General features: G+C 38.6%; 2 protein-coding genes across 2 annotated transcripts in view; one reads left to right on the top strand and one right to left on the bottom strand.

Moving 5' to 3' along the window:
* Positions 1-26,165, bottom strand: part of LOC137286768 (small ribosomal subunit protein uS9m-like) — an 80,537-nt gene that overhangs the window by 27,641 nt on the left and 26,731 nt on the right. The window lies entirely within an intron of this gene.
* On the top strand, positions 982-25,863 carry LOC137287950 (beta-1,4-N-acetylgalactosaminyltransferase bre-4-like). The gene is made up of 6 exons (XM_067820318.1): positions 982-1,120; positions 17,658-17,899; positions 18,498-18,685; positions 18,979-19,101; positions 24,453-24,545; positions 25,689-25,863. The coding sequence occupies exons 1-6, from the start codon at positions 982-984 to the stop codon at positions 25,861-25,863; spliced, it is 960 nt and encodes a 319-aa protein (XP_067676419.1).

Here is a 26,165-nt window from a genome sequence, read left to right on the forward strand (position 1 = left end):
GCATTAAATCGATTATTAGTAGTTTTTGTTCAACAATACGTCTTGCAATATATTGAAATAGATATCGCAATACATGCTCTCTCTCTCTATATATATATGTATTATATATTACATTGCGACATATTGCGATGTGAGAAGATGTGTATATATCTATATATATATATATATATATATATATGTGTGTGTGTGTGTGTGTGTGTGTGTGTGTGTGTGTGTGTGTGTGTGTGTGTGTGTATTATATATATATAATAAAGGGTTTTGTCTTGCCACTAATCCTTGTACATAGAAATAGAAGAAGGAAAATAAAAAGCTCTCATTTCACGAAGTGTTTTAGCAATGTTTTGAGTGACAAATATTTATCCGTTACCTTAAGATGGTGGATGCTGGACTAAGAACGTTACTTTCAATTTTTGGACTTATGTTTCACACTTTGAACATAAACCTAAACTTAGAAAAAGATATGGTTGAGACACAAATGCAAGAATAGGCTTCTTTGTCAGTGGTTAAAGGTCACATGCACTAAAAATCAGACACAGTTATCACTTATTCATGATATATAAAAAGCATTGGTGGTTAAGAGAAACAAATAAACAAAATTATACGCGTGTAATCGCAAAACAGAAGTGCAATATTTTGTACTTGGGTTCACCTCCCTCGAAACGAAGGGATAAATAGCTTAGTGTTCTGCCTTACTTGGTCCCTTTAACCCAGCTACACATTTGCAACATGTATTTTACTCATGACAAAATCCCATCGTAGTGAGAGCCGCATTTTCTACTTTCAGGCCTTTTCTGGGTGCTTCAAGAAGAACTCGAATATTGACAGACTGTCCTAAACCATAAGCTACCGCGACTCTTCATCCTGAAGTTGCCCAAGGAAATTGTGAAAATGTTAATTGAGAGACAATTCAAATGTGTTTTGGTCGCAAGTGTTGTCACTGGGGTGATAATGGCCATTGTTTTTCTGGATTCCCGTCGTATTATGAATCGGAAGATTGCTGAACGAGCACAATGCACCCATTCTCCAAAGGACGACCGAGAAGGGAGAAGGCGAAACAGACAGTCTTGTGTTTTCCCCGTACAGTCTTCAAGTCGAGTGCAATGTCGGCAGAACAACTTAAGTGAGTGGGGTGATTTTTTTTATTTTCTCCTTGTTGCATTTCTAACTTACATATTTTCCAAAATGTGTCTGTGCATCTTTTTTTTTCAGACATTTCAGCTTTGAGGAACCTTTTCAGGGTATAAAGATTCAAGGGGCTGTGCGTAGCCTAGTTGTAAAAGCGTTCTGTCTTCACGGTGAAGACACGGGTTCGATTCCCCAGATGGGTCTAATGCATGATGCACATTTCTGGTGTCTCCAGCCGTGATATTGCTGGAATATTGCTAAAGACGGCGTAAAACCCTGTTCACACACACTGAAAGCATTTAAGACAATAATGAGTTCTAATGATCGGATATTTGTCTGGATAATGAACTTTATCCAGTCTCATGTAAGAATGTCGAGTTTGGATTGGCACACGTGACTGATAAAGTACCATTACGAGGGATTAATAAACGCCGTATTTCCCTCGACACGATGTGATAACTCATGTTATCTCCTCCATTGAATAATAGTATTTTTTGGTGATGTTTCAAACTGGAGCCGGTTGATAAAGTAATCTTTTTGGGAATGTAAACCATGTTTACATCGAATTGTATTTTACATTGCACCAAACTGTTTAAAGCATACACACTCTGTTTATAATTTCACATTTATCGTTTTTTTTTTTGCTCTTGCATATCTTTGGAGGGCTGGGATTTGATATGGTGACTATAAATTTTTAAGATGCAGCTACAATAGCCGTTCTAAAATTAAAACTAAGGTCCATTGTTAATAAAAATATCCAAACATTGAAAAGATTGTTTACCCTGGATGATGATAGATGTCTGAAAACTGTTTCATGATCATGTACTAGTAATTACTTTTTTCACATTTCTACCAATGCCTACGCTGAATCATCAACATACTGCATCAATCCTTGTATTGTACTAGTAAACCGAAATTGAAAGTCGTCGATGATGCCTGTTACGTTATGTTTCAGGTTTTCAAGACGCGTTTTCAATTGCGTAATGTTCAATTTTGTTTGGTTGCGTTTCTGCTTAATACAAACCAGGAAACCCATCACGAAATATGTGAATAGCATCCGTGTAATTAGATCAAAATCTTTGAACAATTGATATTTCAAACGAACTATGCAAAAGTCAGTGTATGTGATCGCACTGTGTATTTCGTGGAATGTTTCAAGTGATACTGTTTACTACGTTTATAACGGGCTCGAATACAGTGAAATAACCGATATTGTTAGCAATGTTATATTATATATCTCGAGCACTTTGTGTATATTCAGTCGCACTGTTAATGTTATACGGGTGGGTATTACAGAGAATTTCCATATTGCGATATCTATTGCTATACATTGCAACAGGTTTTTTAAACACAAACTACTATAATGGATTTAATGCTTGATTTATACGTCACCAACAACAAAATCACTATGCTTGATTACGCATCAAGGGAAAATTTATTCCTGACAAAATAAAAATGTAAACAATATTTGGAACAAATGAAAAAAGGGAAAGAACAATTGAAAAACTGAAATATCCGAAGATTTCCTAAAGTTACAAAGTTTTCCGAGTGCATGTGAAAATGCCGGTTTTCGATCAGCGTATCGCATTTTCATGTCCGAACCGGTAAGTACTCCGGTTATATTGCTCAGTCCTATAACCTAGTGATGCCTTTCAGTTTGCTATGACCGTATCTTACCGTCTATACGGTTCCTTAACGGGGTTGGATACCGTGGTTTGTGCGCATACCTTATACGACGTGATGTGATGTAGGACTGCATAGTTGTTGCTGAGTTATTTCCCTTTACCTTTACCCTTTACTTCATGATATTTTCGCAACTCAAGCATTTATCCTGAGGTGAACATGGGCAAGAGTTATCTCCCCTTATCAGTTTATGATAGCGTATGCTGTTTTAATTGGAGATAATGTTGACACACTGAAAAATCTTAGTGAACAAATATTGAATAATAAAAGTAAACAATTATTTTACTTTAACGAGAACTTTCACTGACACATTATTGTTTTACACACGTTTGTAGAGCCCTTAAACCCCGACAGGTCTTAAGTCCCGACTGAACATGAATAATCATTAGTGGGCGGAGCTTATGTGACCAGGTCGTGCGTCTTTCTTACGCACAACTTCTCAGTTGAACAGCATTCGGTTTACTTCTGCTCAGTCGTGTTAAGTTGATAAGCGTGCAATGAGAGTGTATTTCAACCTAACTACCATTTCAATACTACGGAAAATAAAGACATGTCCCAATGTTTGTTCAGAAATCGATCGTAATTATGTAAGGTACCGTTGATAATTTACCGCTGGGGCGGGGTGATGATGTTCTTTATGACACCAAAGTAAGTCTACCAAGTGACCCTCAGGGTTGGCATGGACAAAATCAATGAAAGCACTCCTTGTACATGTTTACCACTGTACATTCATTAAACTGTATCAGTTATGTATCGTTGTATGAAAGAGTTTGACATGGAAATGGAGTGTTGTTGTTGTCAAGTCATAATTACAGTTTATATAGTCAGTCAGTGATTCCAGTAAATTCATAAAACCAAAGAATATATAAAATATATACATTTTCCTCAGCACTGAGCCTGTTTTGTTTCCACTAAGCAGTATGGGTGAGCATGTACCTGAAGAAAATTTGAGAGCATGAATTCTACTCCTTTAGCATGGGTGGTTATAAAGTGTTTGATCAACATGAGACCCAAGTCACAGTGTTCCCCATCGTGATATTGCTGGAATATTGCTAAAAGTGAAGTAAAACCATACACACACTTTCAGCAGTGTGTTGGGTTGTTTGCAGACTTTCCCAATGTTGGAACTGAATTTGGTGTTTGGTGATCAATGCTTGGGTTATGTGTCATGTTCTTTAATAATAAACTTGAAATATAGGTGTGCTTATACATCATGAGAAGCACTTTTTTAAGGACACCTTTAGTACATTTTACAAAAGGTACCACATGCACATGTGACTCTTAAGACATCAGAAGTTTACATGTTTGGGACAGCTTTTAAAATATGAATAAAGTGTAAAATGAGAGGTAGTTGTTTATGATGCCTCATATCATACCAGTCACATCACAATCAAGGATATCAACTGTAAATATTTGCATTGAGGTAAGAGTAAAGCCAATATCTGTGGCATCCTATAAATGCAGCTGAACACTGACAGCTGAATCATGTTCTCGGTGAACATGTCACAGTGGACATTTTCTGTCCAAATCATGGTGTTACTTGTCTGTGTATTCAGAAATGTTGTAGAGCGTCAGCTGGCCAGGTAAAACATAACCATTGTCACATTTTCCCATAAAATGACAAAAGAAATCAATTTTGTTGAAGGTGTTTTATTACAAAACAAAACAGTGCTGCATATCTTCCCAAGTAGTAGACTTGAAGAATACCATGTTAAACATAATGATATGTAGTACTAAAGTCATTAAGTTGGTATACACACATACCTTTATGTCTGTCGAAAAGAATCCAACAAACAAGTAATGCCATTGGCTAACCAACAATGAATGTGTCAGTATATGGTATTTACAATTCTATGACACTGAACATTATACCCTTTGTATTTGCAAGAGCTTAGCTACCACTATAAAAAAGCCCCAGGGCTATAAAATAATCTGGTATTTTGTTATGAACTCATGACAGGAAGCTACCTGTCACAAAAAGGCCAACAGAAACAAAATATGGAGCACATTCTAATCCTGCTGATTTGATGACTGATTGTCAATATGAGGAGAAAACTGACAGAGGATGTCTGTACAAGGGGTGTTTACATTAGGTACTGATGTGGTAGCCACTGGTGGTTCATACAACTGCAGCAATCAGTACCTAAGAACTGTGACAGTGATACTGCATGTCATGGTGACATAAATAATCTGGTGAAATAAATAATACAAGTAATTGGAATTACTTGTAGTTTCTGGGATACCCATCCTTAATGATGCTGCACCTTTCTTTTTAAATGACTCTACATTATACATGAATCATTAGTCCCATGCACTTGGAATAAAGCATGCAAACCCTACAGTTTATGGAGTTTCAATATTTCTTTTGTACAGATGATAGTAAATTACATTTCAAACTTGTGGTCAATTTTTGAATGTACTGGGTCAAAAGTTCTTACTGTCCGAGGTTTTTAACTATTTCTATTTCTCATACACGTACACCCTTGACCAGAAATGGAACATTGCCCTTAACACCTACAGTGTATGGAATTTTTTAGATGTTCTCTAAGCTTATTACAGTAAACAGCATTCATACTTGTTAAGAAGTTGTGATTCTACCTAGTCAATAGTTCAAATTTTGAGAGATTATGAACAATTTTATTTGTCACATCACCTTAACAATATATTGAATTAACGCCTTTAAAATTTACAGATTACGGAATTTGGACATGTTCTCTGGGCTGATGATACCAAATTGCATTTCAAACTTGTCATTAACATTCCAGTGTACTTACTCAAGACTTCTATTTTTTACAGATTTTTAACTTTTTTATTTGTCACATGACTGAGACCAAAAATGGAATAACGCCTTTAAAATCTACAGTTTAGGGAATTTGGACATGTTCTCTGGGCTGATGATACCAAATTGCATTTCAAACTTGTCATTAACTTTTCAATGTACTTGCTCAAGACTTTTATTTTTTACAGATTTTTAACTTTTTCATTCGTCATATGACTGTCACCAAAAATGGAATAATGCCTTTAAAATCTACAGTTTAGGGAATTTGGACATGTTCTCTGGGCTGATGATACCAAATTGCATTTCAAACTTGTCATTAACTTTTCAATGTCCTTGCTCAAGACTTCTATTTTTTACAGATTTTTAACTTTTTTATTCGTCACATGACTGAGATCAAAAATGGAATAACGTCTTTAAATTCTACAGTTTAGGGAATTTGGACATGTTCTCTGGGCTGATGATACCAAATTGCATTTCAAACTTGTCATTAACTTCCCACTGTACTTGCTCAAGACTTCTATTTTTTACAGATTTTTAACTTTTTTATTCGTCACATGACTGAGACCAAAAATGGAATAACGTCTTTAAATTCTACAGTTTAGGGAATTTGGACATGTTCTCTGGGCTGATGATACCAAATTGCATTTCAAACTTGTCATTGACTTTTCAATGTACTTGCTCAAGACTTCTATTTTCTACAGATTTTTAACTTTTTTATTCGTCACACGACTGAGACCAAAAATGGAATAACGCCTTTAAAATCTACAGTTTAGGGAATTTGGACATGTTCTCTGGGCTGATGATACCAAATTGCATTTCAAACTTGTCATTAACTTTTCAATGTCCTTGCTCAAGACTTCTATTTTTTACAGATTTTTAACTTTTTCATTCGTCATATGACTGTCACCAAAAATGGAATAATGCCTTTAAAATCTATAGTTTAGAGAATTTGGACATGTTCTCTGGGCTGATGATACCAAATTGCATTTCAAACTTGTCATTAACATCCCAGTGTACTTACTCAAGACTTCTTTTTTTTACAGATTTTTAACTTTTTTATTCGTCACATGACTGAGACCAAAAATGGAATAACGCCTTTAAAATCTACAGTTTAGGGAATTTGGACATGTTCTCTGGGCTGATGATACCAAATTGCATTTCAAACTTGTCATTAACTTTTCAATGTCCTTGCTCAAGACTTCTATTTTTTACAGATTTTTAACTTTTGTATTCGTCACATGCCTTTAAAATCAATGGCAAGTGGGTGCATGAATTACCCTAACTAAATGCTAAATCTAGAAATTCAACAGTGCCGCTGCACTCAGTTCACAATGCTTCACTTGAGAGCAAGAGTAGACATCAACTGAATTCCAAGCTGTCTGCAAATTGTTGATCTGGACTAGGCGATCAACCCAACATGGGATGAATGGTGAACAACCTGTGAACATATGAAGTTAATCATTAATAAAAACATTTGGTTTTAATGTCATGATAACCTGAAGGGAGGAAAATATGAGAAAAATATAATGAATTTAACATCAAACATAAAAATGTCTTATTGGACAATTACGGCTAAAATCTGTCAGAAGCCTTTGAACTGTCAAATACATTTATTCTCTGAATGGAAAAATGACAAATATGTCATTAGCCATGCCACTACAGAGCCGAGGGAATTGTCTGATTGTTACTATGGCATATAGTATTGGTACTAAGGGTTCACAGAAAGCTGAGCATATACTGCCTCACCAGTGGAAACGTGCAAGTCAAATACATCTTTTCTGTGTATCTGTCTCAGTAATAATTACATCAACAATAATTTCCTTTATATCAGGCATCAGGAAGATGCTTCTGCATCTGTGACTAAAACTTTAGATATGACCATAAAAATCACATTTGATATCTCATATCAGATCACACATATTTTATTTGATATTTGTCAACTACCTTTCCCTGAGATAGGGAATATTGAGTTTGACTTATTGTTCCCATATCAAGGCATAACTGATTGTGATTACACTGCCATTTAGGAAGTGATCAGATGTAATGTATGTCATATTTGGGATTACACTTTCTTAGTAAAGTACAAATTCTACTACTTTTTTGGTTGAGTCCCACCTGGGACTTGAACCTGCACCCTAATCGCCAGCACACAAAGTCAGCTGTCTAGACGGATCAGCCACTGCGACTTCCTTACTTTTCTTTCTTGCCGGTTGTGCCTGAAATGTATCAATATCAATCATTAGGATCAACTGTATTTCACATGTTTTTGTTTATTTTTTGTTGTTGTTATCAAATGCCACACTCAACAATATCTAAGCTATATGGAGAGGTATAGTAATACATAATGTCATGTTTACCATTCTTTTTTTTATCTCACATTATGTGATTAATGTTAATAATGTTATAAAATTTACTGAAAATGAACAAGAGTAGAGAAACACATTCAGTGCAAAAGCCACAGATACTAATCCATATTTATTGACATGTTCATGTACTGGCTTAGCTATGGATGTGAAAAAATACATTTTAGGTACAAGGACATACTATTCAAAAACTGACTCTTCCTTAATTGTATATTGTTCATTATATACAACAACAACAACAAAAAAAAAAGAAAGTGGGAACATCACAGAATTTGATAGTCATATATATACATAAACTGAATCATGGTGAAGTCATTTATACTCTTAGATAAATGTAAGTTTTTGTGCGCTTAATGGTCACCTTAAATATAATTCAATATTCGTTGAGTTTGAGTGAAAAGAAACATTGTCAAAAACAGCAAAAAACAAGGGTGTTGAAACACACCAGCACCAAGTTTGATTCAAACTCCCAAACACAACAGCCTAGTGCATGAAGAAGACAGACTTCCTTACAATGCACAGGTATTGGCAACAGGGCACTGGCAGTATATTTAGTGATAACATTTTTCTATCTCAACCTATATAATGTGTTGACTAAAGAAGAATGACTATTAATCATACATGTCCATGATAGTCCTGGCTGAAAAATGTTTTCCAAATAAAACATGATTTGTACATTCCAAACCTTAGTACAAAAATACATGAGCATGATGATTACTGTTGACTTCTGCACTCCAAATAAGTTTAGCAAGCCTTAACTTACATAGCATGTGCATGTTGATGCTGCTGCACTACTTACAGTGTTGGACACTGACCAAAATGTGTCTATGATCCAATGCACCAGCCTACAGAAAAAGTCCGTTTGTCCTGCTGGATTGCTGGATTCAAATATCATTGCTTCCAAAAAGGAGGACTATAAAAATACTTTACATCTAACCTATACACTTGTTGTTCTTCCAAATTATTGATGTTTTATATCTTGGAAAAGTGGTAATCAGCATCATGTCACAACCACAATGAAACAAGGGTCATCAGAAGCTGACATATTCCCCTGGCCCCCAAATATTTAAAAGAATAGTTACAGGGGGTATGGTAGGTGAGCTGGCTAAGGTGCCAGGCTAGTGACCCAGCGAGGTTGAGGTGTCAGGATCGAGCCCAACTGTGATCGGGTGTAAAGAACCTTGAAGTCAACTTTGTGTGCAGACTATTTGTGTTGCAGACCTCTAATGTACAGTGCACAACCCACAAATGACCAGATGGTGGCCAAATGGATACTGGCAAACTCCAGTACAGCAACATGCAGTGAACTTGGACTAAGTACTGTGACTATGTGTCCCAGTGTGCTGTTCAGATTGACATCCAGTGATCGAGGGAAACAATACCAGTGCCTTGAGCATGTACTAATGTGTGGATATGTGTGCTATATAAATATCCTATATCATGTGATATCATATCATGTCATGTCATGTCATGTCATATATCATATCATATCATATATCATATCATATATCATATCGTATCATATGGTATCGTATCGTATCATATCGTATCGTACCATATCGTACCGTATCGTATCATATCATATCATATCATATCATATCATATCTCACTTAAGGTTAAAAGTATAAATTATATCTGTAATCAGCAAAGTCACCATTTCAAGATCTGTATCATATATGTGTCAAGATCTGTTGAAAGATATGAAATGGTTTTTGAGTTGTGCTACCATGGTTTACTGACAGATATTTAGAAGTTTTTTGAGTTCTGCTCCGGAAACGAAACACACCTATAACTTTTGAGAAACTTTTTGTCCTAAATGCTTCCACGGAAACCGAGATAATAATAAATCACAAGAGTCATCAGAAGATGACATATCCCCCCAGCCCCCACATATTTGAAAGGACAAATCATCTGACAGTTACTTAATGACTTTTTAGACTACATTTGAATTGTTTCCATGGAAATCAAGAAAAATATAAACGCCATATATCTGTAAACAGAGAGGCACCACTTCAAGATCCTCCATTTGATAACTCACACAAACCTGTAAACAGCAAAAGGCACCACTTTACATTCTGACTGTCAAAAAAAAATTTTGCAGAAAAATACTCAACGGTTTTTGAGTTCTGCTCCAGGAACGAACCCACTGCATCATTTGACTAAGACCAAAACGTTTCATAGAAAACCAAAAAAAATGCCAAAAATCTGTCACTAGCAACAGGCACAACCATAGGTTGAGATTACTGTATCTATCAATTTTGGTCTAAAATTATGAAACGTTTTTTTATTTATGCTCCGGAAACGAACTCCACCCTTCCCTTTTGAGACAAAGTCTGAATTGTTTCCAGGAAAAAAAATGACAAAAATCTGTAAATAGCTAAAGGCACCACCAAAATGTATTTTTGGTATATCTACCACTTTTACTGTATAATATTGAACAGTTTTTGAGTTATGCTCTGGGAAGAAAATCATTATGGACAACCAGACGGACAGACAGATGAGATGTCGACTATAAAAGGCAACTGAATGATACTTCAATACTTTCTCCTGTCCAACATATCCATAAAGAGGAGATTTGTTGCATTGAAATAGCTGTTAGAGACAAATTAGGTCTATTGTAACCCTCAGGTAACATTATTTCAAAAATGCTTTGCAAAATGTATTTCTGCATTAATGAAGAATCTTTTATAATCAAACAGATACCATGGGATTTCACTCATTTGTCACAAAAGAAGGGGGGCATGTGATAGTTCCAAGCAAAGGCATATTTCGAATATCGAATAATGTTTAAACCTAAAAACTGGTAACTACACAACTTCCTGTTCAGTAATGGTCAGTTGTTTGCCTTCCTATACTGACACATCAGAGTCTACTACATTAAAGGAATATGATTTTGATACTCATGACCTCATGTGATTGAGATTTAAAATTGCTTCAACAAACCCACATTTCACAGATTAGTCAGTTTTTTAAAAAAATGAAGAAAACTTAAGGAGTTTATTGGTTACTCTTCTCAAAGTGAAAAAAAAACCCCTCAGAAATACAAATCTAATGAATAAGGGTAAGTGAGTCATTAAATTTGATATTGAGACACAGCCTGGACCAGAAGACTTACTAAACATGGTATGTACCTACATGTCCAGTTGTGACAGCATCTACAAGGTGGTAGAGGATATCAGTGCAAAATGAGGGTGCTTGATTACATACTGCCAACATTAGCCTAACTTGGATGTGAAGGCTTCTGATTATGCTGATTGTGCAAAGATACACCTCCCCTGTCACAACAAGTCTTTCTACAAGTTGAAAATGGTGTCAATATCATGTTAAATGTCAAATAGGAAATTAACAGCCATGAGACTACATACTTGTTTGAAAGTCATAAATGAAAAAAGTGTTTTTTAAAAAGAAAACCATGTCTATTCATATGCCAAAAGGGTCAAACAGAATGAATGAATCATATGCAACATTGTTTAGTTCAATCAAAAGGGTTTGTGGCATGTTGTGCCAATAACAGTGAACACATTTCATACTCACAATACTCACATCTTGTGACTTTACACTGAAAAGATTAACTCAGACACCCAAATAGTGGCAGAGGTGACTTTATCCTAATTTGTTGTCAAATTTATCGGTTCTATGAATTTAGAAACCAGGTAACAATGACTCGACAATGTGGGCTCTTGTCACTGATAGACCACAAAACAAAGCTGTGTTCAAATCTGGGCCACTAAACAATCCATTCCATTTAAAGTAACTATAGCTTCACGCCCAGTACTATGAAATCTGTCACTATTTGCCAACTGGTATCCATGGTAAAATATCAACAGGAAAGCATAAAAGTATGAATTATTAAAGTGTGTACTTGCCTTTACAGGTTGCTTAAAACTGAAGTGTTTTCCCACTAACTTCCACAGCAACATTATGTTTCATTGAAAACTATCCTTTCTTAACAGGCTGTTAACATGTTGCTGAAAAGTTATCACCATATTTTAGCAGTATTTACGAAAATATTCCGTGCAATAAGATTTAGTCATGGTACTTACTGAGCTATTCACCAATATGGCCTGTCAGTTCACTGCTGCTGATCATGTTTTTATATAAGATGGCAGAAGAGAATCATGGCAGTACAAATAGGTGTTTCCTCACAATTTACTCTATCGCCATTTCAGAATTCCTTGTCTCATTTGTGAATTAATGTATGTTTGTATCATGATACAGTAACCTCTGATATTTGATTGTGTGACTAGTTGATTGATTTTTGCGCTAGACTGATAGGGAATGGAGCAATTAATCACTTTTGTTAACATGCACTATTATGTATGATATAGATTGCTATTATGTTGATTGTGTGATATTGCCCTGACTAAGGTGAAAACATTTATGCAGTTCATAACTTTTTCTTTAATTTTCCTCTTATGTTACATCGCACAAGATTCTTGAGCTGTCCTCTAGTGTTGTGAAAAAACACTGCAAACAAAACAGAAATTGTTAATTCAATGCCCCGAACTGTGCACACTGATGCTGATATACTGGCGATAACTGTTAGGAAGCAATTACTATTTGACAGCCATATCGGCATGGAATGACCATCTCAATTTTGCTGTGTCCACTGTCAACAATGGTCACCCGAAGTTTCAATCTGAAACACTCTAAACAACCTTGAACTTGGGGTCAAATCATGGATGGGTGGAGTCAATACAATGTGCAGATTGTGGATCAAAAGAAATGTCAGTAAAGTTCAGCGTCTTTCATCTGATCTTTAATGAAAGCTATCACAAGTCACCCTGAAGAAATTGAGCCCAGACAGAACAGCCCATTTACACAAAACACTGTATTCTCCTCTTCCATTGTATGCCGGGAGGATAATAATGAATAATTTTTCTCTGATGATACATCTGTATATCCGAAATGGGATCCCAAACTTTCGACTCCAGAAAACCGTTAGCAAAACCCACTCAAACCCATCAATTCGTCGAGCAAATGACGTTAGTGCCACATCAGGTTTTGTATGTGCAATCGTTCATGTGATCTTTGCATCAAAGTTTTCCTCATTTGCACATGTTTGCATTGGCCTCAAGAAGTGAAACAAGAGTCATCAGAAGATGACATATCCATCCGGCCCCCACATGTTTGAAAGGACAAATAATCTGAGAGTTACTCATTGTTTTTATAGACTAAGTTTGAATTGCTTCCATGGAAATCATGAAAATTATAAATGCCATAGATCTGTAGCCAGCAAAGTCACAATTTCAAGACATGTCTGATATATCTACCAAGATCTGTTGAAAGATATGAAATGGTTTTCGAGTTGAGCCCTGGGAACAAAGCCCACCCCTCCATTTTGAGAGAAGTTTGAGAGTTCTGCTCTGGAAATAAAACACACCTTTCACTTTTCAGGCAAGGTCCAAAGTGTTTCCATGATCACAAGATCCTATACATAGCAAAAGGTACCACTATAGGTTCTGATTGATATATCTACCAAGTTTTGCAGAAAAAACACTGAACGGTTTTTCAGTTCTGCTCCGGAAACGAATACCATCCCCCCATTTCGAGACTAAGTCTGAAATGTTTCCATGGAAACCGAGAAAATAATACATCACAAGATCCTGTACATGGCAAAAGGCACCACTTCAGGTTCTGACTGATATATCTACCAAGTTTTGCAGAAAAATACCACAGGGTTTTTGAGTTCTGCTCCGGAAACGAAGCCCACCCAATTATAAAACTAACACCAAAATGTTCCACGTAAAAAAAAAATAAATATAAATGCCAAAAATCTGTAAATAGCAAAAGGCACAACCATTGGCTGAGATTACCATATCTATCAAGTTTGATCTAAAAATATTGAATGGTTTCTGAGTTATGTTTCGGAAACAAAATGATTACGGATGGACGGACAGACGAGGCGTCAACTATATCCCCCCACATTACATGACGGGGGGATAAAAAACACCTTTAAACCACAGTTCTAACGATATTTTAAATGGCACGACTGTGCAACATGAATGTGCCGTTGGCATGTGAAAAGCGAGATCAGTTATTGACGTCGCAAGAGCAATGGGATGCAGATATCGTACTGTGTATGACTTGAGAGGTCATCTACAAAAAAACTGGCACCGCTTCTGATTGCAAAAGGTCAGGTTGTCCATGTGTGACGACACAAGCAGAAGACCATCAGATCATCCTATGTCACCTACGTGACAGATTTCTGCTGGCTACACGAACCAGGGCTGAGATGTTAAGAGGTCGACTGTCCTCACGAACCATTTGAAATCATATGCAGGCAGCCAGTCTCCATTCTCAACCTCCATATTGTGACTTGACATTCTGTATACCCATGTTTTGGAAAGGAGGTGTAGCCTAATGGAACTGATTGTGGCACTGTCAGTGTATCGAGTACATCACTCAGTTCTCAGCGATGAAATAATAACAATTTAATCACCTTACCATCTCTTGTTCTTTCATAGTGCCCTAAAGAAAGAATATTTCTTTTTTGACTCAGCATGCTTAAAAACTTCTCTCCACACATTCTGCAGAAGTCATCAGACTAGAAAAGAAGCAACTAAATATTAGAAATCAGTTGTAGTTACTGCATGGATACAAAATTTCAAGAACACAAAATTCTTACACAAAATCATCAAATCACAAATGTCAGATGATTCGGTCAGCACTGAAGGCTGTACACAATGCATTTCAAGAACAGGCCCAGCAAAAAGAAGATGCGTTTCATTTCCTACCAGTCCCAGAGTTGCTTAGGGCTGGATGAAGCTCTCCTGGGGCTGCTGGCTGCAGGTCCAAGGTACACTCTGACTGTCTGCCTGACATGCCAAGAAAGTGGCCAAAGTGGGCTGGGATGAGAGAGAAAATGAATGAAATGTTGAGTCAAGAGGGCATTGCACATGGTAAAAGGGATGCGGTGGGGTCTCTGCACAAGACAAAGCAACCAAGAGGGTACAGAGAGGGTCCTAAAGCGCCGAGAGTGCGGAAAGTGGTGACTGAAAAGAGAGAGAGAGAGTGAATGAAATATTTGGTCTACAGAGGTCTGTACAGGCTCCAAGTGATCAGGGGAATGGTCTGCACCAGCCACAATCAACCATGAGGGGCCAGGTAGGGGGCAAGACTTCAACCGGGACTGAAGACCTTTTCAGAGTTAAAATATTTAAATATTTAAACTCAAACAGGGTCTTAAGTTCCGACTGGTCCTTTTCTGAAAAGGTAGGGCAAAATGAAGATGCTTTTCATGTCCTACCAGTCTCTTGGGGTGCCTGGGGCTGGATGGATCTCCCCTGAGCAGCTGCCACCACCTGTCATCTGCCCGCTGACTGTTCGCCATGAAGCGCCGAGAGTGCGGAAAGTGGTGACTGAAAAGAGAGAGAGAGTGAATGAAATATTTGGTCTACAGAGGTCTGTACAGGCTCCAAGTGATCAGGGGAATGGTCTGCACCAGCCACAATCAACCATGAGGGGCCAGGTAGGGGGCAAGACTTCAACCGGAGCTTAAGACCTTGTCGGAGCTTAAGACCTGGTAGACGAGGTCTTAAGCTCCGACAGGGTCTTAAGTTCCGACTGGTCCTTTTCTGAAATGGTAGGGGAAAATGAAGATGCTTTTCATGTCCTACCAGTCTCTTGGGGTGCCTGGGGCTGGATGCATCTCCCCTGAGCAGCTGCCACCACCTGTCATCTGCCCGCTGACTGTTCGCCATGAAGCGCCGAGAGTGCGGAAAGGGGTGACTGAAAAGAGAGAGAGAGTGAATGAAATATTTGGTCTACAGAGGTCTGTACAGGCTCCAAGTGATCAGGAGAATGGTCTGCACCAGCCACAATCAAGCATGAGGGGCCAGGTAGGGGGCAAGACTTCAACCGGGACTGAAGACCTTTTCAGAGTTAAAATATTTAAATATTTAAACTCAAACAGGGTCTTAAGTTCCGACTGGTCCTTTTCTGAAAAGGTAGGGCAAAATGAAGATGCTTTTCATGTCCTACCAGTCTCTTGGGGTGCCTGGGGCTGGATGGATCTCCCCTGAGCAGCTGCCACCACCTGTCATCTGCCCGCTGACTGTTCGCCATGAAGCGCCGAGAGTGCGGAAAGTGGTGACTGAAAAGAGAGAGAGAGTGAATGAAATATTTGGTCTACAGAGGTCTGTACAGGCTCCAAGTGATCAGGGGAATGGTCTGCACCAGCCACAATCAACCATGAGGGGCCAGGTAGGGGGCAAGACTTCAACCGGAGCTTAAGACCTTGTCGGAGCTTAAGACCTGGTAGACGAGGTCTTAAGCTCCGACAGGGTCTTAAGTTCCGACTGGTCCTTTTCTGAAAAGGTAGGGCAAAATGAAGATGCTTTTCATGTCCTACCAGTCTCTTGGGCTGCCTGGGGCTGGATGGAGCTCCCCTGAGCAGCTGCCACAACCTGTCATCTGCCCACTTACTGTTCGCCATGAAGCGCCGAGAGTGCGGAAAGGGGTGACTGAAATGGGAGAGAGAGTGAATGAAATATTTGGTCTACAGAAGGCTGTACAGGCTCCAAGTGATCAGGAATTACCAAGATTGTCAAGAAGGGATAAAAATAATTCCACAAATACTACGAGATTGTTGATATTTAAGTGATTTCCAGTTATGAAAGAAATATAAATGACATTTAAGAGTTAATAAGTGTGCTGTCTGTAACAACAACCTCTACACAATTGTATTCTAGAGAGAACTGGCCTCTTGCACACATATTAACTGGTGAAGGTTTTGGTATAGTGGTTATTTTTTATGCTTTATATTTAATTTGGCTTCATACCAGAAACTATTACACTTTAAAAGAATTTATCTGTCTACTTCAGACACAAGACCAAAATTGCAGAAGAATGAGTTGTCATTCTAGGAAAAATTGGGGATATATATATTTCCTTTTATTTTTCAAAATGTGAACTAGCACATAGCGTGACTAGCATTGCTTCGGCCTGGGTAACCTGCCTTACATCAGTGCACTATCAGAGTTGACCCACTTTTGACATGCGCGGAAATAGCCTAATTAGGTGTGGCAATGTGCATCGCATAAGTATTATGTCGGCTGACAATATATTTTACTGTGTATGGAAGGATTGCAATGAAAAGTTAGGACTGGGCTGAGACATGGCATAGTCTAATGTCAGCCAGTGGATGTTTTCGAGATGGCTTTGGAAATCGCTTCAGCTCAGCCAATGCTACCTGTAGGAAGCTGCGTCGAAAAAAATCAAAAGCACATCATATTGAATAAACGGCACATATACTAAATACTTACACATATCTCGTATGCATCTTGTGGTTGAGACATTGCATAACGCAAAGAGGCCTGTCATTGAGACATGTATTCTATCCTTAGTTCAACAGAAACCATTGTTGCCCATATGTGACGTAGCACATAAGGCCCGCCCACTAATGATTATTCATGTTCAATCGGGACTTAAGACCTGTCGGGGTTTAAGGGCCGCACACACGTTGCCACAAAGGGGCGCCACTTGTCAAACAAATGCCTTAGTGATTTGCTAATTATATGACATAGCTAGTTTCGGGAGAAAGATTTGTACAAAATGATACCTAATTTTGCAATTTCCTGGCATTTTGATATTTGGTGTGCAACCTCGTTAAGTCTGATAAGAGAAAGAATCAGAGTGGAATAATGGTATGAATCATACCCATGGATATCTGTGATGAATGGTTTTGTAGAGCGTTAGTATTGCAGGTGAGACACGACGGGTATTGAAAGAATTACTGACCTGGCCTGAGCTTGAGGCAACACTGAAGGCGACCATGACGCTTCTCCCTGGGGGTTACCACAGACCCCGTGATTGCGAATCCCCAAAACGACTGGCAATCATAATTCCATTCAGGGACAGAGAGGAAAACCTGAAGGTCCTTCTCAACAACCTCCACAGAGTGCTTCAGAAACAACAGGCAGAGTATGCCATCTTTGTAGTGGAGCAGGTATGTTCACAGTGAGACTCGTCGGTACGTTCAGGTAGTCTCACTGCCCGACAAACACCGGTGTGGTAGCCCAGTTTTATTCCCAAAAAAGGTAGCGGTTAGACGCCTGACTCTGAGGATGTGGGTTCAAATCCCGGATCGGAATCAATCAAATAGGAGTACTAGAATCTGTACTTTACTAAGTCTGTGTAATCCCATACATAACATATGACTCACTTGACAGCTCTGTAAATGGAAGTTTGTATTAAAAGCTTTCGGTCGTGTGAGCCGTGTCAACTTACACTTATCAGGGAGGCACATAAAGTGCGTGGTTTTGATTATCAGTTGTCACACTTCCATTTTTGTGTAAGTCGCGGCGGATGAGCTGGTTAGGCGACTGACGTATGTGTCGGCGATTAGGTGCCTGGCCCTGAGGGCGGATGATTAACAAGAGTACTATAATTTGTACCTTACAAAGTAAGTGTAATCCCAAATACAACATTTGTTAAAACAGAAAAGGGTTATATGCCTACGACCAGCTCCACATCAGAACCCATTAATGAAAGGAACATGCGAATCTTAACAAATAGCACATGATATTTTTACGGGTTTTTTTCAGGAAACAGGTACACCTTTCAACCGCGGTTTGATAAAAAACATAGGATACGTTGAAGCGAGTGCACTGTGTCACTTTGACTGCTTCACCTTCCATGACGTTGACCTGGTAACAGAGAGTGAAAAGAACACCTACTGGTGTGGACCACGGGCTGTTCATCACGCTCGAAAACTCGACATATGGAATTACAGGTAAAAAAGAAATGCTCCCAAACCTCCCATGTACGTTGTTGTTAAACGCCGCATTCATTTTCATAAATGACAGCGATCGGTAAATCGAGTCTAGGTCTGACAATCCAGAGGCTGATGTCATGAGCATCGATCTACGCCATTTGGATACGATGACATGTGTCAACCATGTCAGCGAGCCTAACCACCCGATCCCTGTGTCGCCTATCACTCACTCGCTCACTCTTTAAGCTAACACATTGTAATGCATCTGTGCCCAAATGTGAAGTCTCTTAACCGAAGTCTCTTAATTCCAGGCAATTACAAGACAAGCTCTTTGGGGGCGTACTCACTTTCAACGAGACATTTTTCTCGACCATCAATGGCTACTCCAATTTGTTCTTTATGTGGGGGGCGGAGGATGATGACCTATTCGACAGGTGAGACCAGCTTTGTCCATTCATGTGATATAATCAATATCAAATGCTATACCTCATCTTCGTGAGTCAAGGGAGCTATGGTAGTCCTACTTGGTGACTATGGCTGGAACTGGTCCGCAGGACAGATATTTTACAAAAAATATATATGTACTTTTATTTTTTCTTGTTAACGTGTTTCTGTGATTTGATGCCCCTTGTACGCAAGGTGCGTTTCAGTACATAGTCGTGTTATGACACTTCAGAACATCGTCTATTGTTTCGGTTGTTACATAAAAATGGTAAAATATTTAAGATGAGCAGAAGGAAAATGATGTCCTTCAGGGACTGTAGAACAGACTATTTGAGTGTGAGTGAGTTTAGCTTTACGCTGCACTCAACAGTATTCTAAGTATACTATGTATATGACGGCGGTCTGTAAATAATCGAGTCTGATCCAGAAAATCCAGTGATCCACGGGATGAACATTGATGTACACAACTGGGAACCCATGATTTGTGTCTGACCACCCGATCCCCTTAGTCGCCTTTTGCGACAAGCATGTTAATGAAGAATATTTCTCACTCGGACCCTTAATGGTAGAGTTTACGGGAGATTCAACAAATACAGTTATAGTAGCATTGACTGATTGCATGTTGTTGAACGCCACATTCAGCTGAAATGGGGTTTATCACTGTACTCTACGTGGCTGCTTTTACTAGCCCAGACTTAAAGGTCACATGCAACCACCTAAAAAAACAAACGTAATTAAAACACAATCATCACTTATTCATGGTGTATAATATTCATTGCTGATTGTGAGATTTCAAATTACCAAAATCATAAGCGTACAATCGCAAATCAGTAGTGCAATATTTTGTACCTGGGCTTACTTCCTTCGAAACGAAGCACCTGAGAGACCGAACCTGGTCAGAGCGGTTGGGTGTGCACTCAGGTGTAAGACTTTTCATTGGTCTGTTCATTTGCCGATACACTGAGTGTATATAGAGATGATCTGTTTGACTGGCATTTCAAAAGTATGGTTCTACATGGATAACAATTTCTTTTATTGTATATGATGCGACCTTTCGGTATGGGTCAAATGCTGTTGGCAAGCAAGAATGACAACGGTATAAGACTCCATACCGAAACGTCGCATGAAATATAATAAAAGAAGTTGTTCTCCATAAAGAATGTATATATAGAGGTGTTGAGTTTTGTAAATACATGCTCTCTGCACTTGCGTTCGATCCAGTCAACAAATACTGAGATGTGAACTACTGTGTGGCTACATCGGTCATGCATTCTTTGCGCTTATTTTTGTAACGTAGAATGTAAATAATATAATGTCAAGGTCGTACAAGATCGTCAAACGTTTCTAGTGGCCGAGTCTCGTTTCGTTATGAGATTTTCCTGATCTCCAATTTTTTTCAGAGCACGCTGTACGACAGAACACGTGCTACACGGCGGAATATAAGGAGCGTAGTGTTGCTATATACAAGTGGATAGATGTATCAAATAATACTCATTAATATTTGTATATCCAGTTGAATGAGATGGTCTAAAAGACTTGGATAGGTTATTGTACTAAGTTGCGCAATAGTACAGACCCCAGTCTGTTTCTGTTATTATTTCTGGTTTTTTTTGTGGTGTGCTTGACAGCAAACGACTGGTTTTGAAGTATATATGCGACTCGTTCGACTTCAAAATTCATTTGCTGAAACCATAGACATATCAAACTAAAGTATATATAATGATCGTAAAAAGTTAGCAGACAAGTATGTACATGATGATTTCTTTGCAGGTAGTTAGATTTGAACATAGTTTGCACATGTAAAGATACACGAAAACGTCACTCAATCACACTCAACAAAATGATACCAGATCTCATGCTGCACGTGAATACTCTCGAAGATACTCTCGACTTGCACAATGCAAGTTTGATGGCACGTCATTACACTGCAAACATGCACTGGCTTTTCGAAAGAGGCAACTAACTGATGGGGTGGTCAGGCTCACTGACTTGGCTGACACAAGCCATCGGTTCCCAACTGCGCAGAACGATGCTCATGCTGTTGATCATTGGATTGTCTGGCCCAGACTCGATTATTTACCGACCGCCGCCATATAGCTGGAACAGTGCTGAGTGCAGCGTAAAACTAATCTCTTGTAATGATATTTAGGACCCTTGAAGTATTGGTTGATAGACATCCACCAATATGTGTCATCAAAAAGCGTTAGCAGTGATAATGGCACTTCATGTTCCATAACGTCTGAACATTATCGGACTGAATGACTTTCTGCCATTAGTATACTGTTAAAAAAGTAGGGGAACTCTTTTATTTACGATTAAAAATAACGAGTCAATCAATGTTGAGATGATAATATTGAATGTTTTGAGAGTGCGTCACCATCTGCACTTCATAGCTGCTTGGAGTGTAGTCGCTTTTCTAAGATGATTGGTGTGTCATGTAATTTGCATGTGTGCAATTTCCATTTTAAAACAGAAAACAGAAACGACTAGAAACAAACACTAACAAATGCGTGATGCAAGATGAGTGTCAAAACTAATATTCTAAGTGATTTCTCGACCTTCTTGAAAACCGTTAAAGTAAAAAATGGGACCCCATGCACGCGTATGGGGCTACTGCTTTGTGCACATGCATATCATGCGTTGTGTTTAGGGGTGGTAATAGAGGGAAATGGTCGTGCGTTCATAAGATGTCTGTACTTGAAACGTTTGTAAACCTTTACACTTCCTATCCAAAGTATTGAAAGTTCAGGTTCCCCTAACTTTTTAAGCGTATATATTATTCAGAAACAACAACGATCATGACCAAAACATTCTTCTTTACAACAACACCTCTAGAACAACGGTTGATGACATGGCGGTTAAGATTACAAACTGTCAACTCCCATGGACAGTAAATTCACAACGCAGTGGACAGGTTTGTTTTGCTACATGTGACCAACTTCATATAACATAAACATTTTGATTTTTCGATAGTAGCTGAATAATTAAAGACGCTATAAAGTCTGTATTGCGAATGAAGATCTAAAATGACTATATCTAAGAAATGACAGCTAAAAGTATGCACGTCTACGGATGAGGATGTCATATTCCGGGTTGAAATGATCATTTATTTTTCATTGCTTCGACCCTCAGGAGGGTGCCCTCGCTTGCAATAAATATAGAGAGTGTCAAGCTATTACAGAAAGATCTGTAGATTTCTAGACCCGTCTGCCAAATGGCAAAGCGTCATATACTTGCACAATAGTGAAAATGTGAGGGAAAACAACTTTACTCTCGTGTCACCTGATCTTCTTTCACTGTCCTCAGGGGAAATGTAGCTGCTTTGGTGGGAACTCTACATTTTGTGTGGACAGCGCTTCCACCCTGTGGAATCGTTTGAACTCAGATTTCGCGGGATTGTTTTCATCGCGTTATTCTTCAACTATATAGATTGAATTTGCATTTTTGATAATATGTTACAGTAAGTTCATGACGGTAGGAATTAGAATCTGCAAAGTTTGCAAATCTGTGTTTTGCGTTCATGTGACCTTTAACCAGGTCTTATTGTGCCAGCTCATTGAGATACCATGCTGCAGACAAACATGAATACCCAATTCAGACATATTTTCTTGACTCCGGAATGACCCGTCCTTGTTGCATCCACTAATGCCGAGCGCCAGACAGGGACCGACAAATGTCATACTTCTGTCACTTTGGGGATCGGATCCGCTACCTTCCGCTCTCCGGTCGGACGTTCTAAACTCTTCACTACGTACATTTTTTTCGATACCGATGTTCAAGTCATACCCAAATTAATCCTGTTCAGACAACGTGACACAAGAAGGGTGGCGTAGCAGACGGCGCAGTAAGGGCGGTAACTCCATTTTCCTCCCAGTGGTCACTCAGGACCCAAATGCAGTTCTAGACTCTCCTATTGTTAACATGGTCATAAGAGCCATCCATTAACATTAACGTACGACTATTTTAGCGGTAATTGAGCATCGAATAGTTAGGCTCTCGAGCCTAGATTTTCGAAACTCTCTTAATGCTAAGATAGACGTAAGGTGATGGTAATGTATGACACTTACGACTTTCTTCGCGCTAAGAGAGCTTCGTAAATCTAGCCCATGGGCCCCGTTCGTCAAGGAGATCGTAGAGCTAAGGTGATCTTAACGCTCGTACTTTAATACTGAGTTACGGTACTCGCAAAGATCTCTTTGAGGAACGGGGCCCTCGCCTTTTATATTATCGTCTCATTGTTGTCTCTATTGCACATACACAATCCTTCACGCAACTGAGGTGTAAGTACACACAATTACGATACAGCCTTGAAAAGCCACATGTCAGAAAAACAGAGTTGAAAATGGTGTGGCTCAATCGGCAATGGGCGTGGCTGAGTGATCGTGTGAATGTGTCTCTCTTGGCAATGTTAATCAATGATATCTTTCTCCTCCATGATACCGTACATAATTGATATCAAACTAACTGCTTTCTGTATGTAGGCAATTACCTTTACGAATCATCTATGATTTTACAACCAATTTTTCATTTTCACTTATGAGGGGGTTAAGGGATTTCAATGTTTTGTCCTTTTCTGATAACTGTTTGAGATAAGAAGTATTGCTGTTTCGGTTATTGTGCTTACATTCATAAAGACTAAAGACTACAAAACAACAATGGTTAGGTAAAATTCGTGTCTAAAGGTCTCTGTTGGTGAAGCATTGCAAATCACACAAAACTGAAGTAGTTTAAGTAAAGACATATTGTTATCTAAAGGATTTGTGTTACCTACCTACGGACATCATTACTAATAGTAGGGCTGGGACGGGTGACAAGGATATCAAGGAACTGTGTGTAATGAGCTGGACCCGGGTACCCTTCTCAGTACCCAACAGATTAAACAATGTAATAGTTTATACACAGTCGCTTCTTTTAAATGCAATACATGGTTAAAATATTCAAAATTCAAAAGTTTAGCCCCTGAGTTCAAGAATATACCGTCATTTCTCGTAAATTTGATGTTAGGAATTAACATGACGGGTATCCGGGTAGGGGAGGGTAAGAGTGTGTGGGGTACCCGGGTAGAAAATTTGGACCCGACCCAGCCCTAACATATTGGTAGAATTTCGGTAGAAATTGTTCTGAATTGTAATGTAAAACCCACGTCCTCTCACCGTTCATGTGCCCTTTTATGTCAGTCTTTAAAAGGAACGGACACGTATTTTGGAATGAGTGAATGAATATTGTTTTACGCCGTTTGTAGCAGTATTCCAGCAATACCATCGGCTGGGGACACCAGAAATGGGCGTCACAGAGTGTATGTTGTGAAAAACCTTACATATCTGTAAACATTTATTTACAGGATGCTGGCAAAACATTTGCCGTTCGAGATCAGCAAATACTCTCGTTACACAACATTGGGGCATGCGAGACTACCAAAGGAAGAAGAAAAAAAGTAGGTTGATGTCGCGAAGGTTTTGTTTATTAAATATTCGTAGCGAGTTGAGTTTAGTTTAGGACGCTTTTAGCAATAACTCAGTCAATATCACGGCGGAGCACAAGAAACATGTTTCAAGAAATTGGGATCATCGGCGTGACGAGCAGAGACTACCGAACGGTCTCGAATGTTTGTAGAACATGTCTATGAACATTTTAGTCTGGCTGTTGCTGTTGTTGCTGCTGTTGATCAAGGTGGCTTTGGTGGTGTGGAATGTCGAACTCAGCAATATTCCAGATGTAAGCACGGTACACAAACGTATTGGTGTGTGGATAAGAAAACCCAGTAACTGACACCATTGGACAGAACACAATGGCCTACATGTAGGAAGGAAAAGAACGTTTCCTGTGTTCCTACTATAAATGCTGAAAAAAACCCGTTTGATCAAGGACAGTAACACATTTAAAAATTGATAGCGATATGGAGAACGTTAGCAAGCCCGAATAATCTGACACAAATGACCTCCGATCAATTTCCTAGATCCACGTGCACCATATGAATTGACTTGCCTTCTGTGTGCTAGTGGTTATCGGGGTGAAAGGAAACGTTCAACTTTTTGCTAAAACCTATCACTACCTGGTGATTAATGAACATAGTCACAACATAAGCTTGACTCATAGACTCGCATAGGTTTCTGATGGCAAAATTTTGTCGGGCTTATACACCTTGAGCAATGTTTGTAAACAAACATACATGCTATGACCTTCACGTGAAGTTTAATATTCTTACTACCAATCATTTGCATATTCAGTGAATATTGTTTGAGGATCCTGTTTAAGAATCCGGGGGTCTGTATTAATCATGTCTGGACTAGACAATCCAATGGTCAACTGCATGAGCATCTATCTACGCAATTGGGAACCGATGACAGTGTCATCCAAGTCAGCGAGTCTGACCATCCGATCTTGTTTGTCGCCTCTTACGACAAGCTTTGGTTACTGAATCATGGTATCATGACACGGGGTATATTGTTATTGAAATTTCACACAATTTGTTGTAAAATAACAATAGATTCTAAACTCCGTTTAAATTACAATCCATTCATCAATGGCAAATCGATTAATTTTGATCAGTTACGAGAGATTTGTATTTTTTCTTCAGATGGGCTGTCTACAGACCAGGAAAAAATCGATATGACAGCGATGGACTCAGCAACATGGGGGGAATTTACCGGTTAATTTCTGTAGACTACAGGCCTCTATATACGCGTATATATGTTTCTGTCAATCACACTGACGTTATGGCTCGCATAAAGGGCTATGGAATAAAAGTATAAATACCCTCTACTGGTCGAATACACGAAACGTTTTTATTGTATCTCTCTTCTTTTTGTAAGCGATCCACATGTACAAGTAACTATGAAAGTTGAATGTGTATTTATTGCACAGTTACAACCTACTTTGAAAAAAAACCCCACAGTAATAAATAATAAGGTACCCCTGGCGATTAAACAGTTTTATCTGAGCGTATTTTAGGTAATGAGTGAAGAGGTATAATTTCCTGACAAATTCAATTCCTCAACAATTTCGTGAAATAAATGTTAATCATAACATATATAAAAACAATAAACGATTACAA

This window comes from Haliotis asinina, chromosome 6, assembly GCF_037392515.1.
Source record: "Haliotis asinina isolate JCU_RB_2024 chromosome 6, JCU_Hal_asi_v2, whole genome shotgun sequence".
Classification (NCBI taxonomy): domain Eukaryota; kingdom Metazoa; phylum Mollusca; class Gastropoda; order Lepetellida; family Haliotidae; genus Haliotis; species Haliotis asinina.

What these genes read in the sequence shown, in the direction of transcription:
- LOC137287950 (XM_067820318.1), top strand. Translation starts at nt 982, where the DNA reads ATGAATCGGAAGATTGCTGAACGAGCACAATGCACCCATTCTCCAAAG. An exon ending in ATGTCGGCAGAACAACTTAA is followed by an intron (nt 1,121 to 17,657) that starts GTGAGTGGGGTG and finishes TTAGTATTGCAG; the next exon opens with GTGAGACACGACGGGTATTG. An exon ending in CCATCTTTGTAGTGGAGCAG is followed by an intron (nt 17,900 to 18,497) that starts GTATGTTCACAG and finishes GGTTTTTTTCAG; the next exon opens with GAAACAGGTACACCTTTCAA.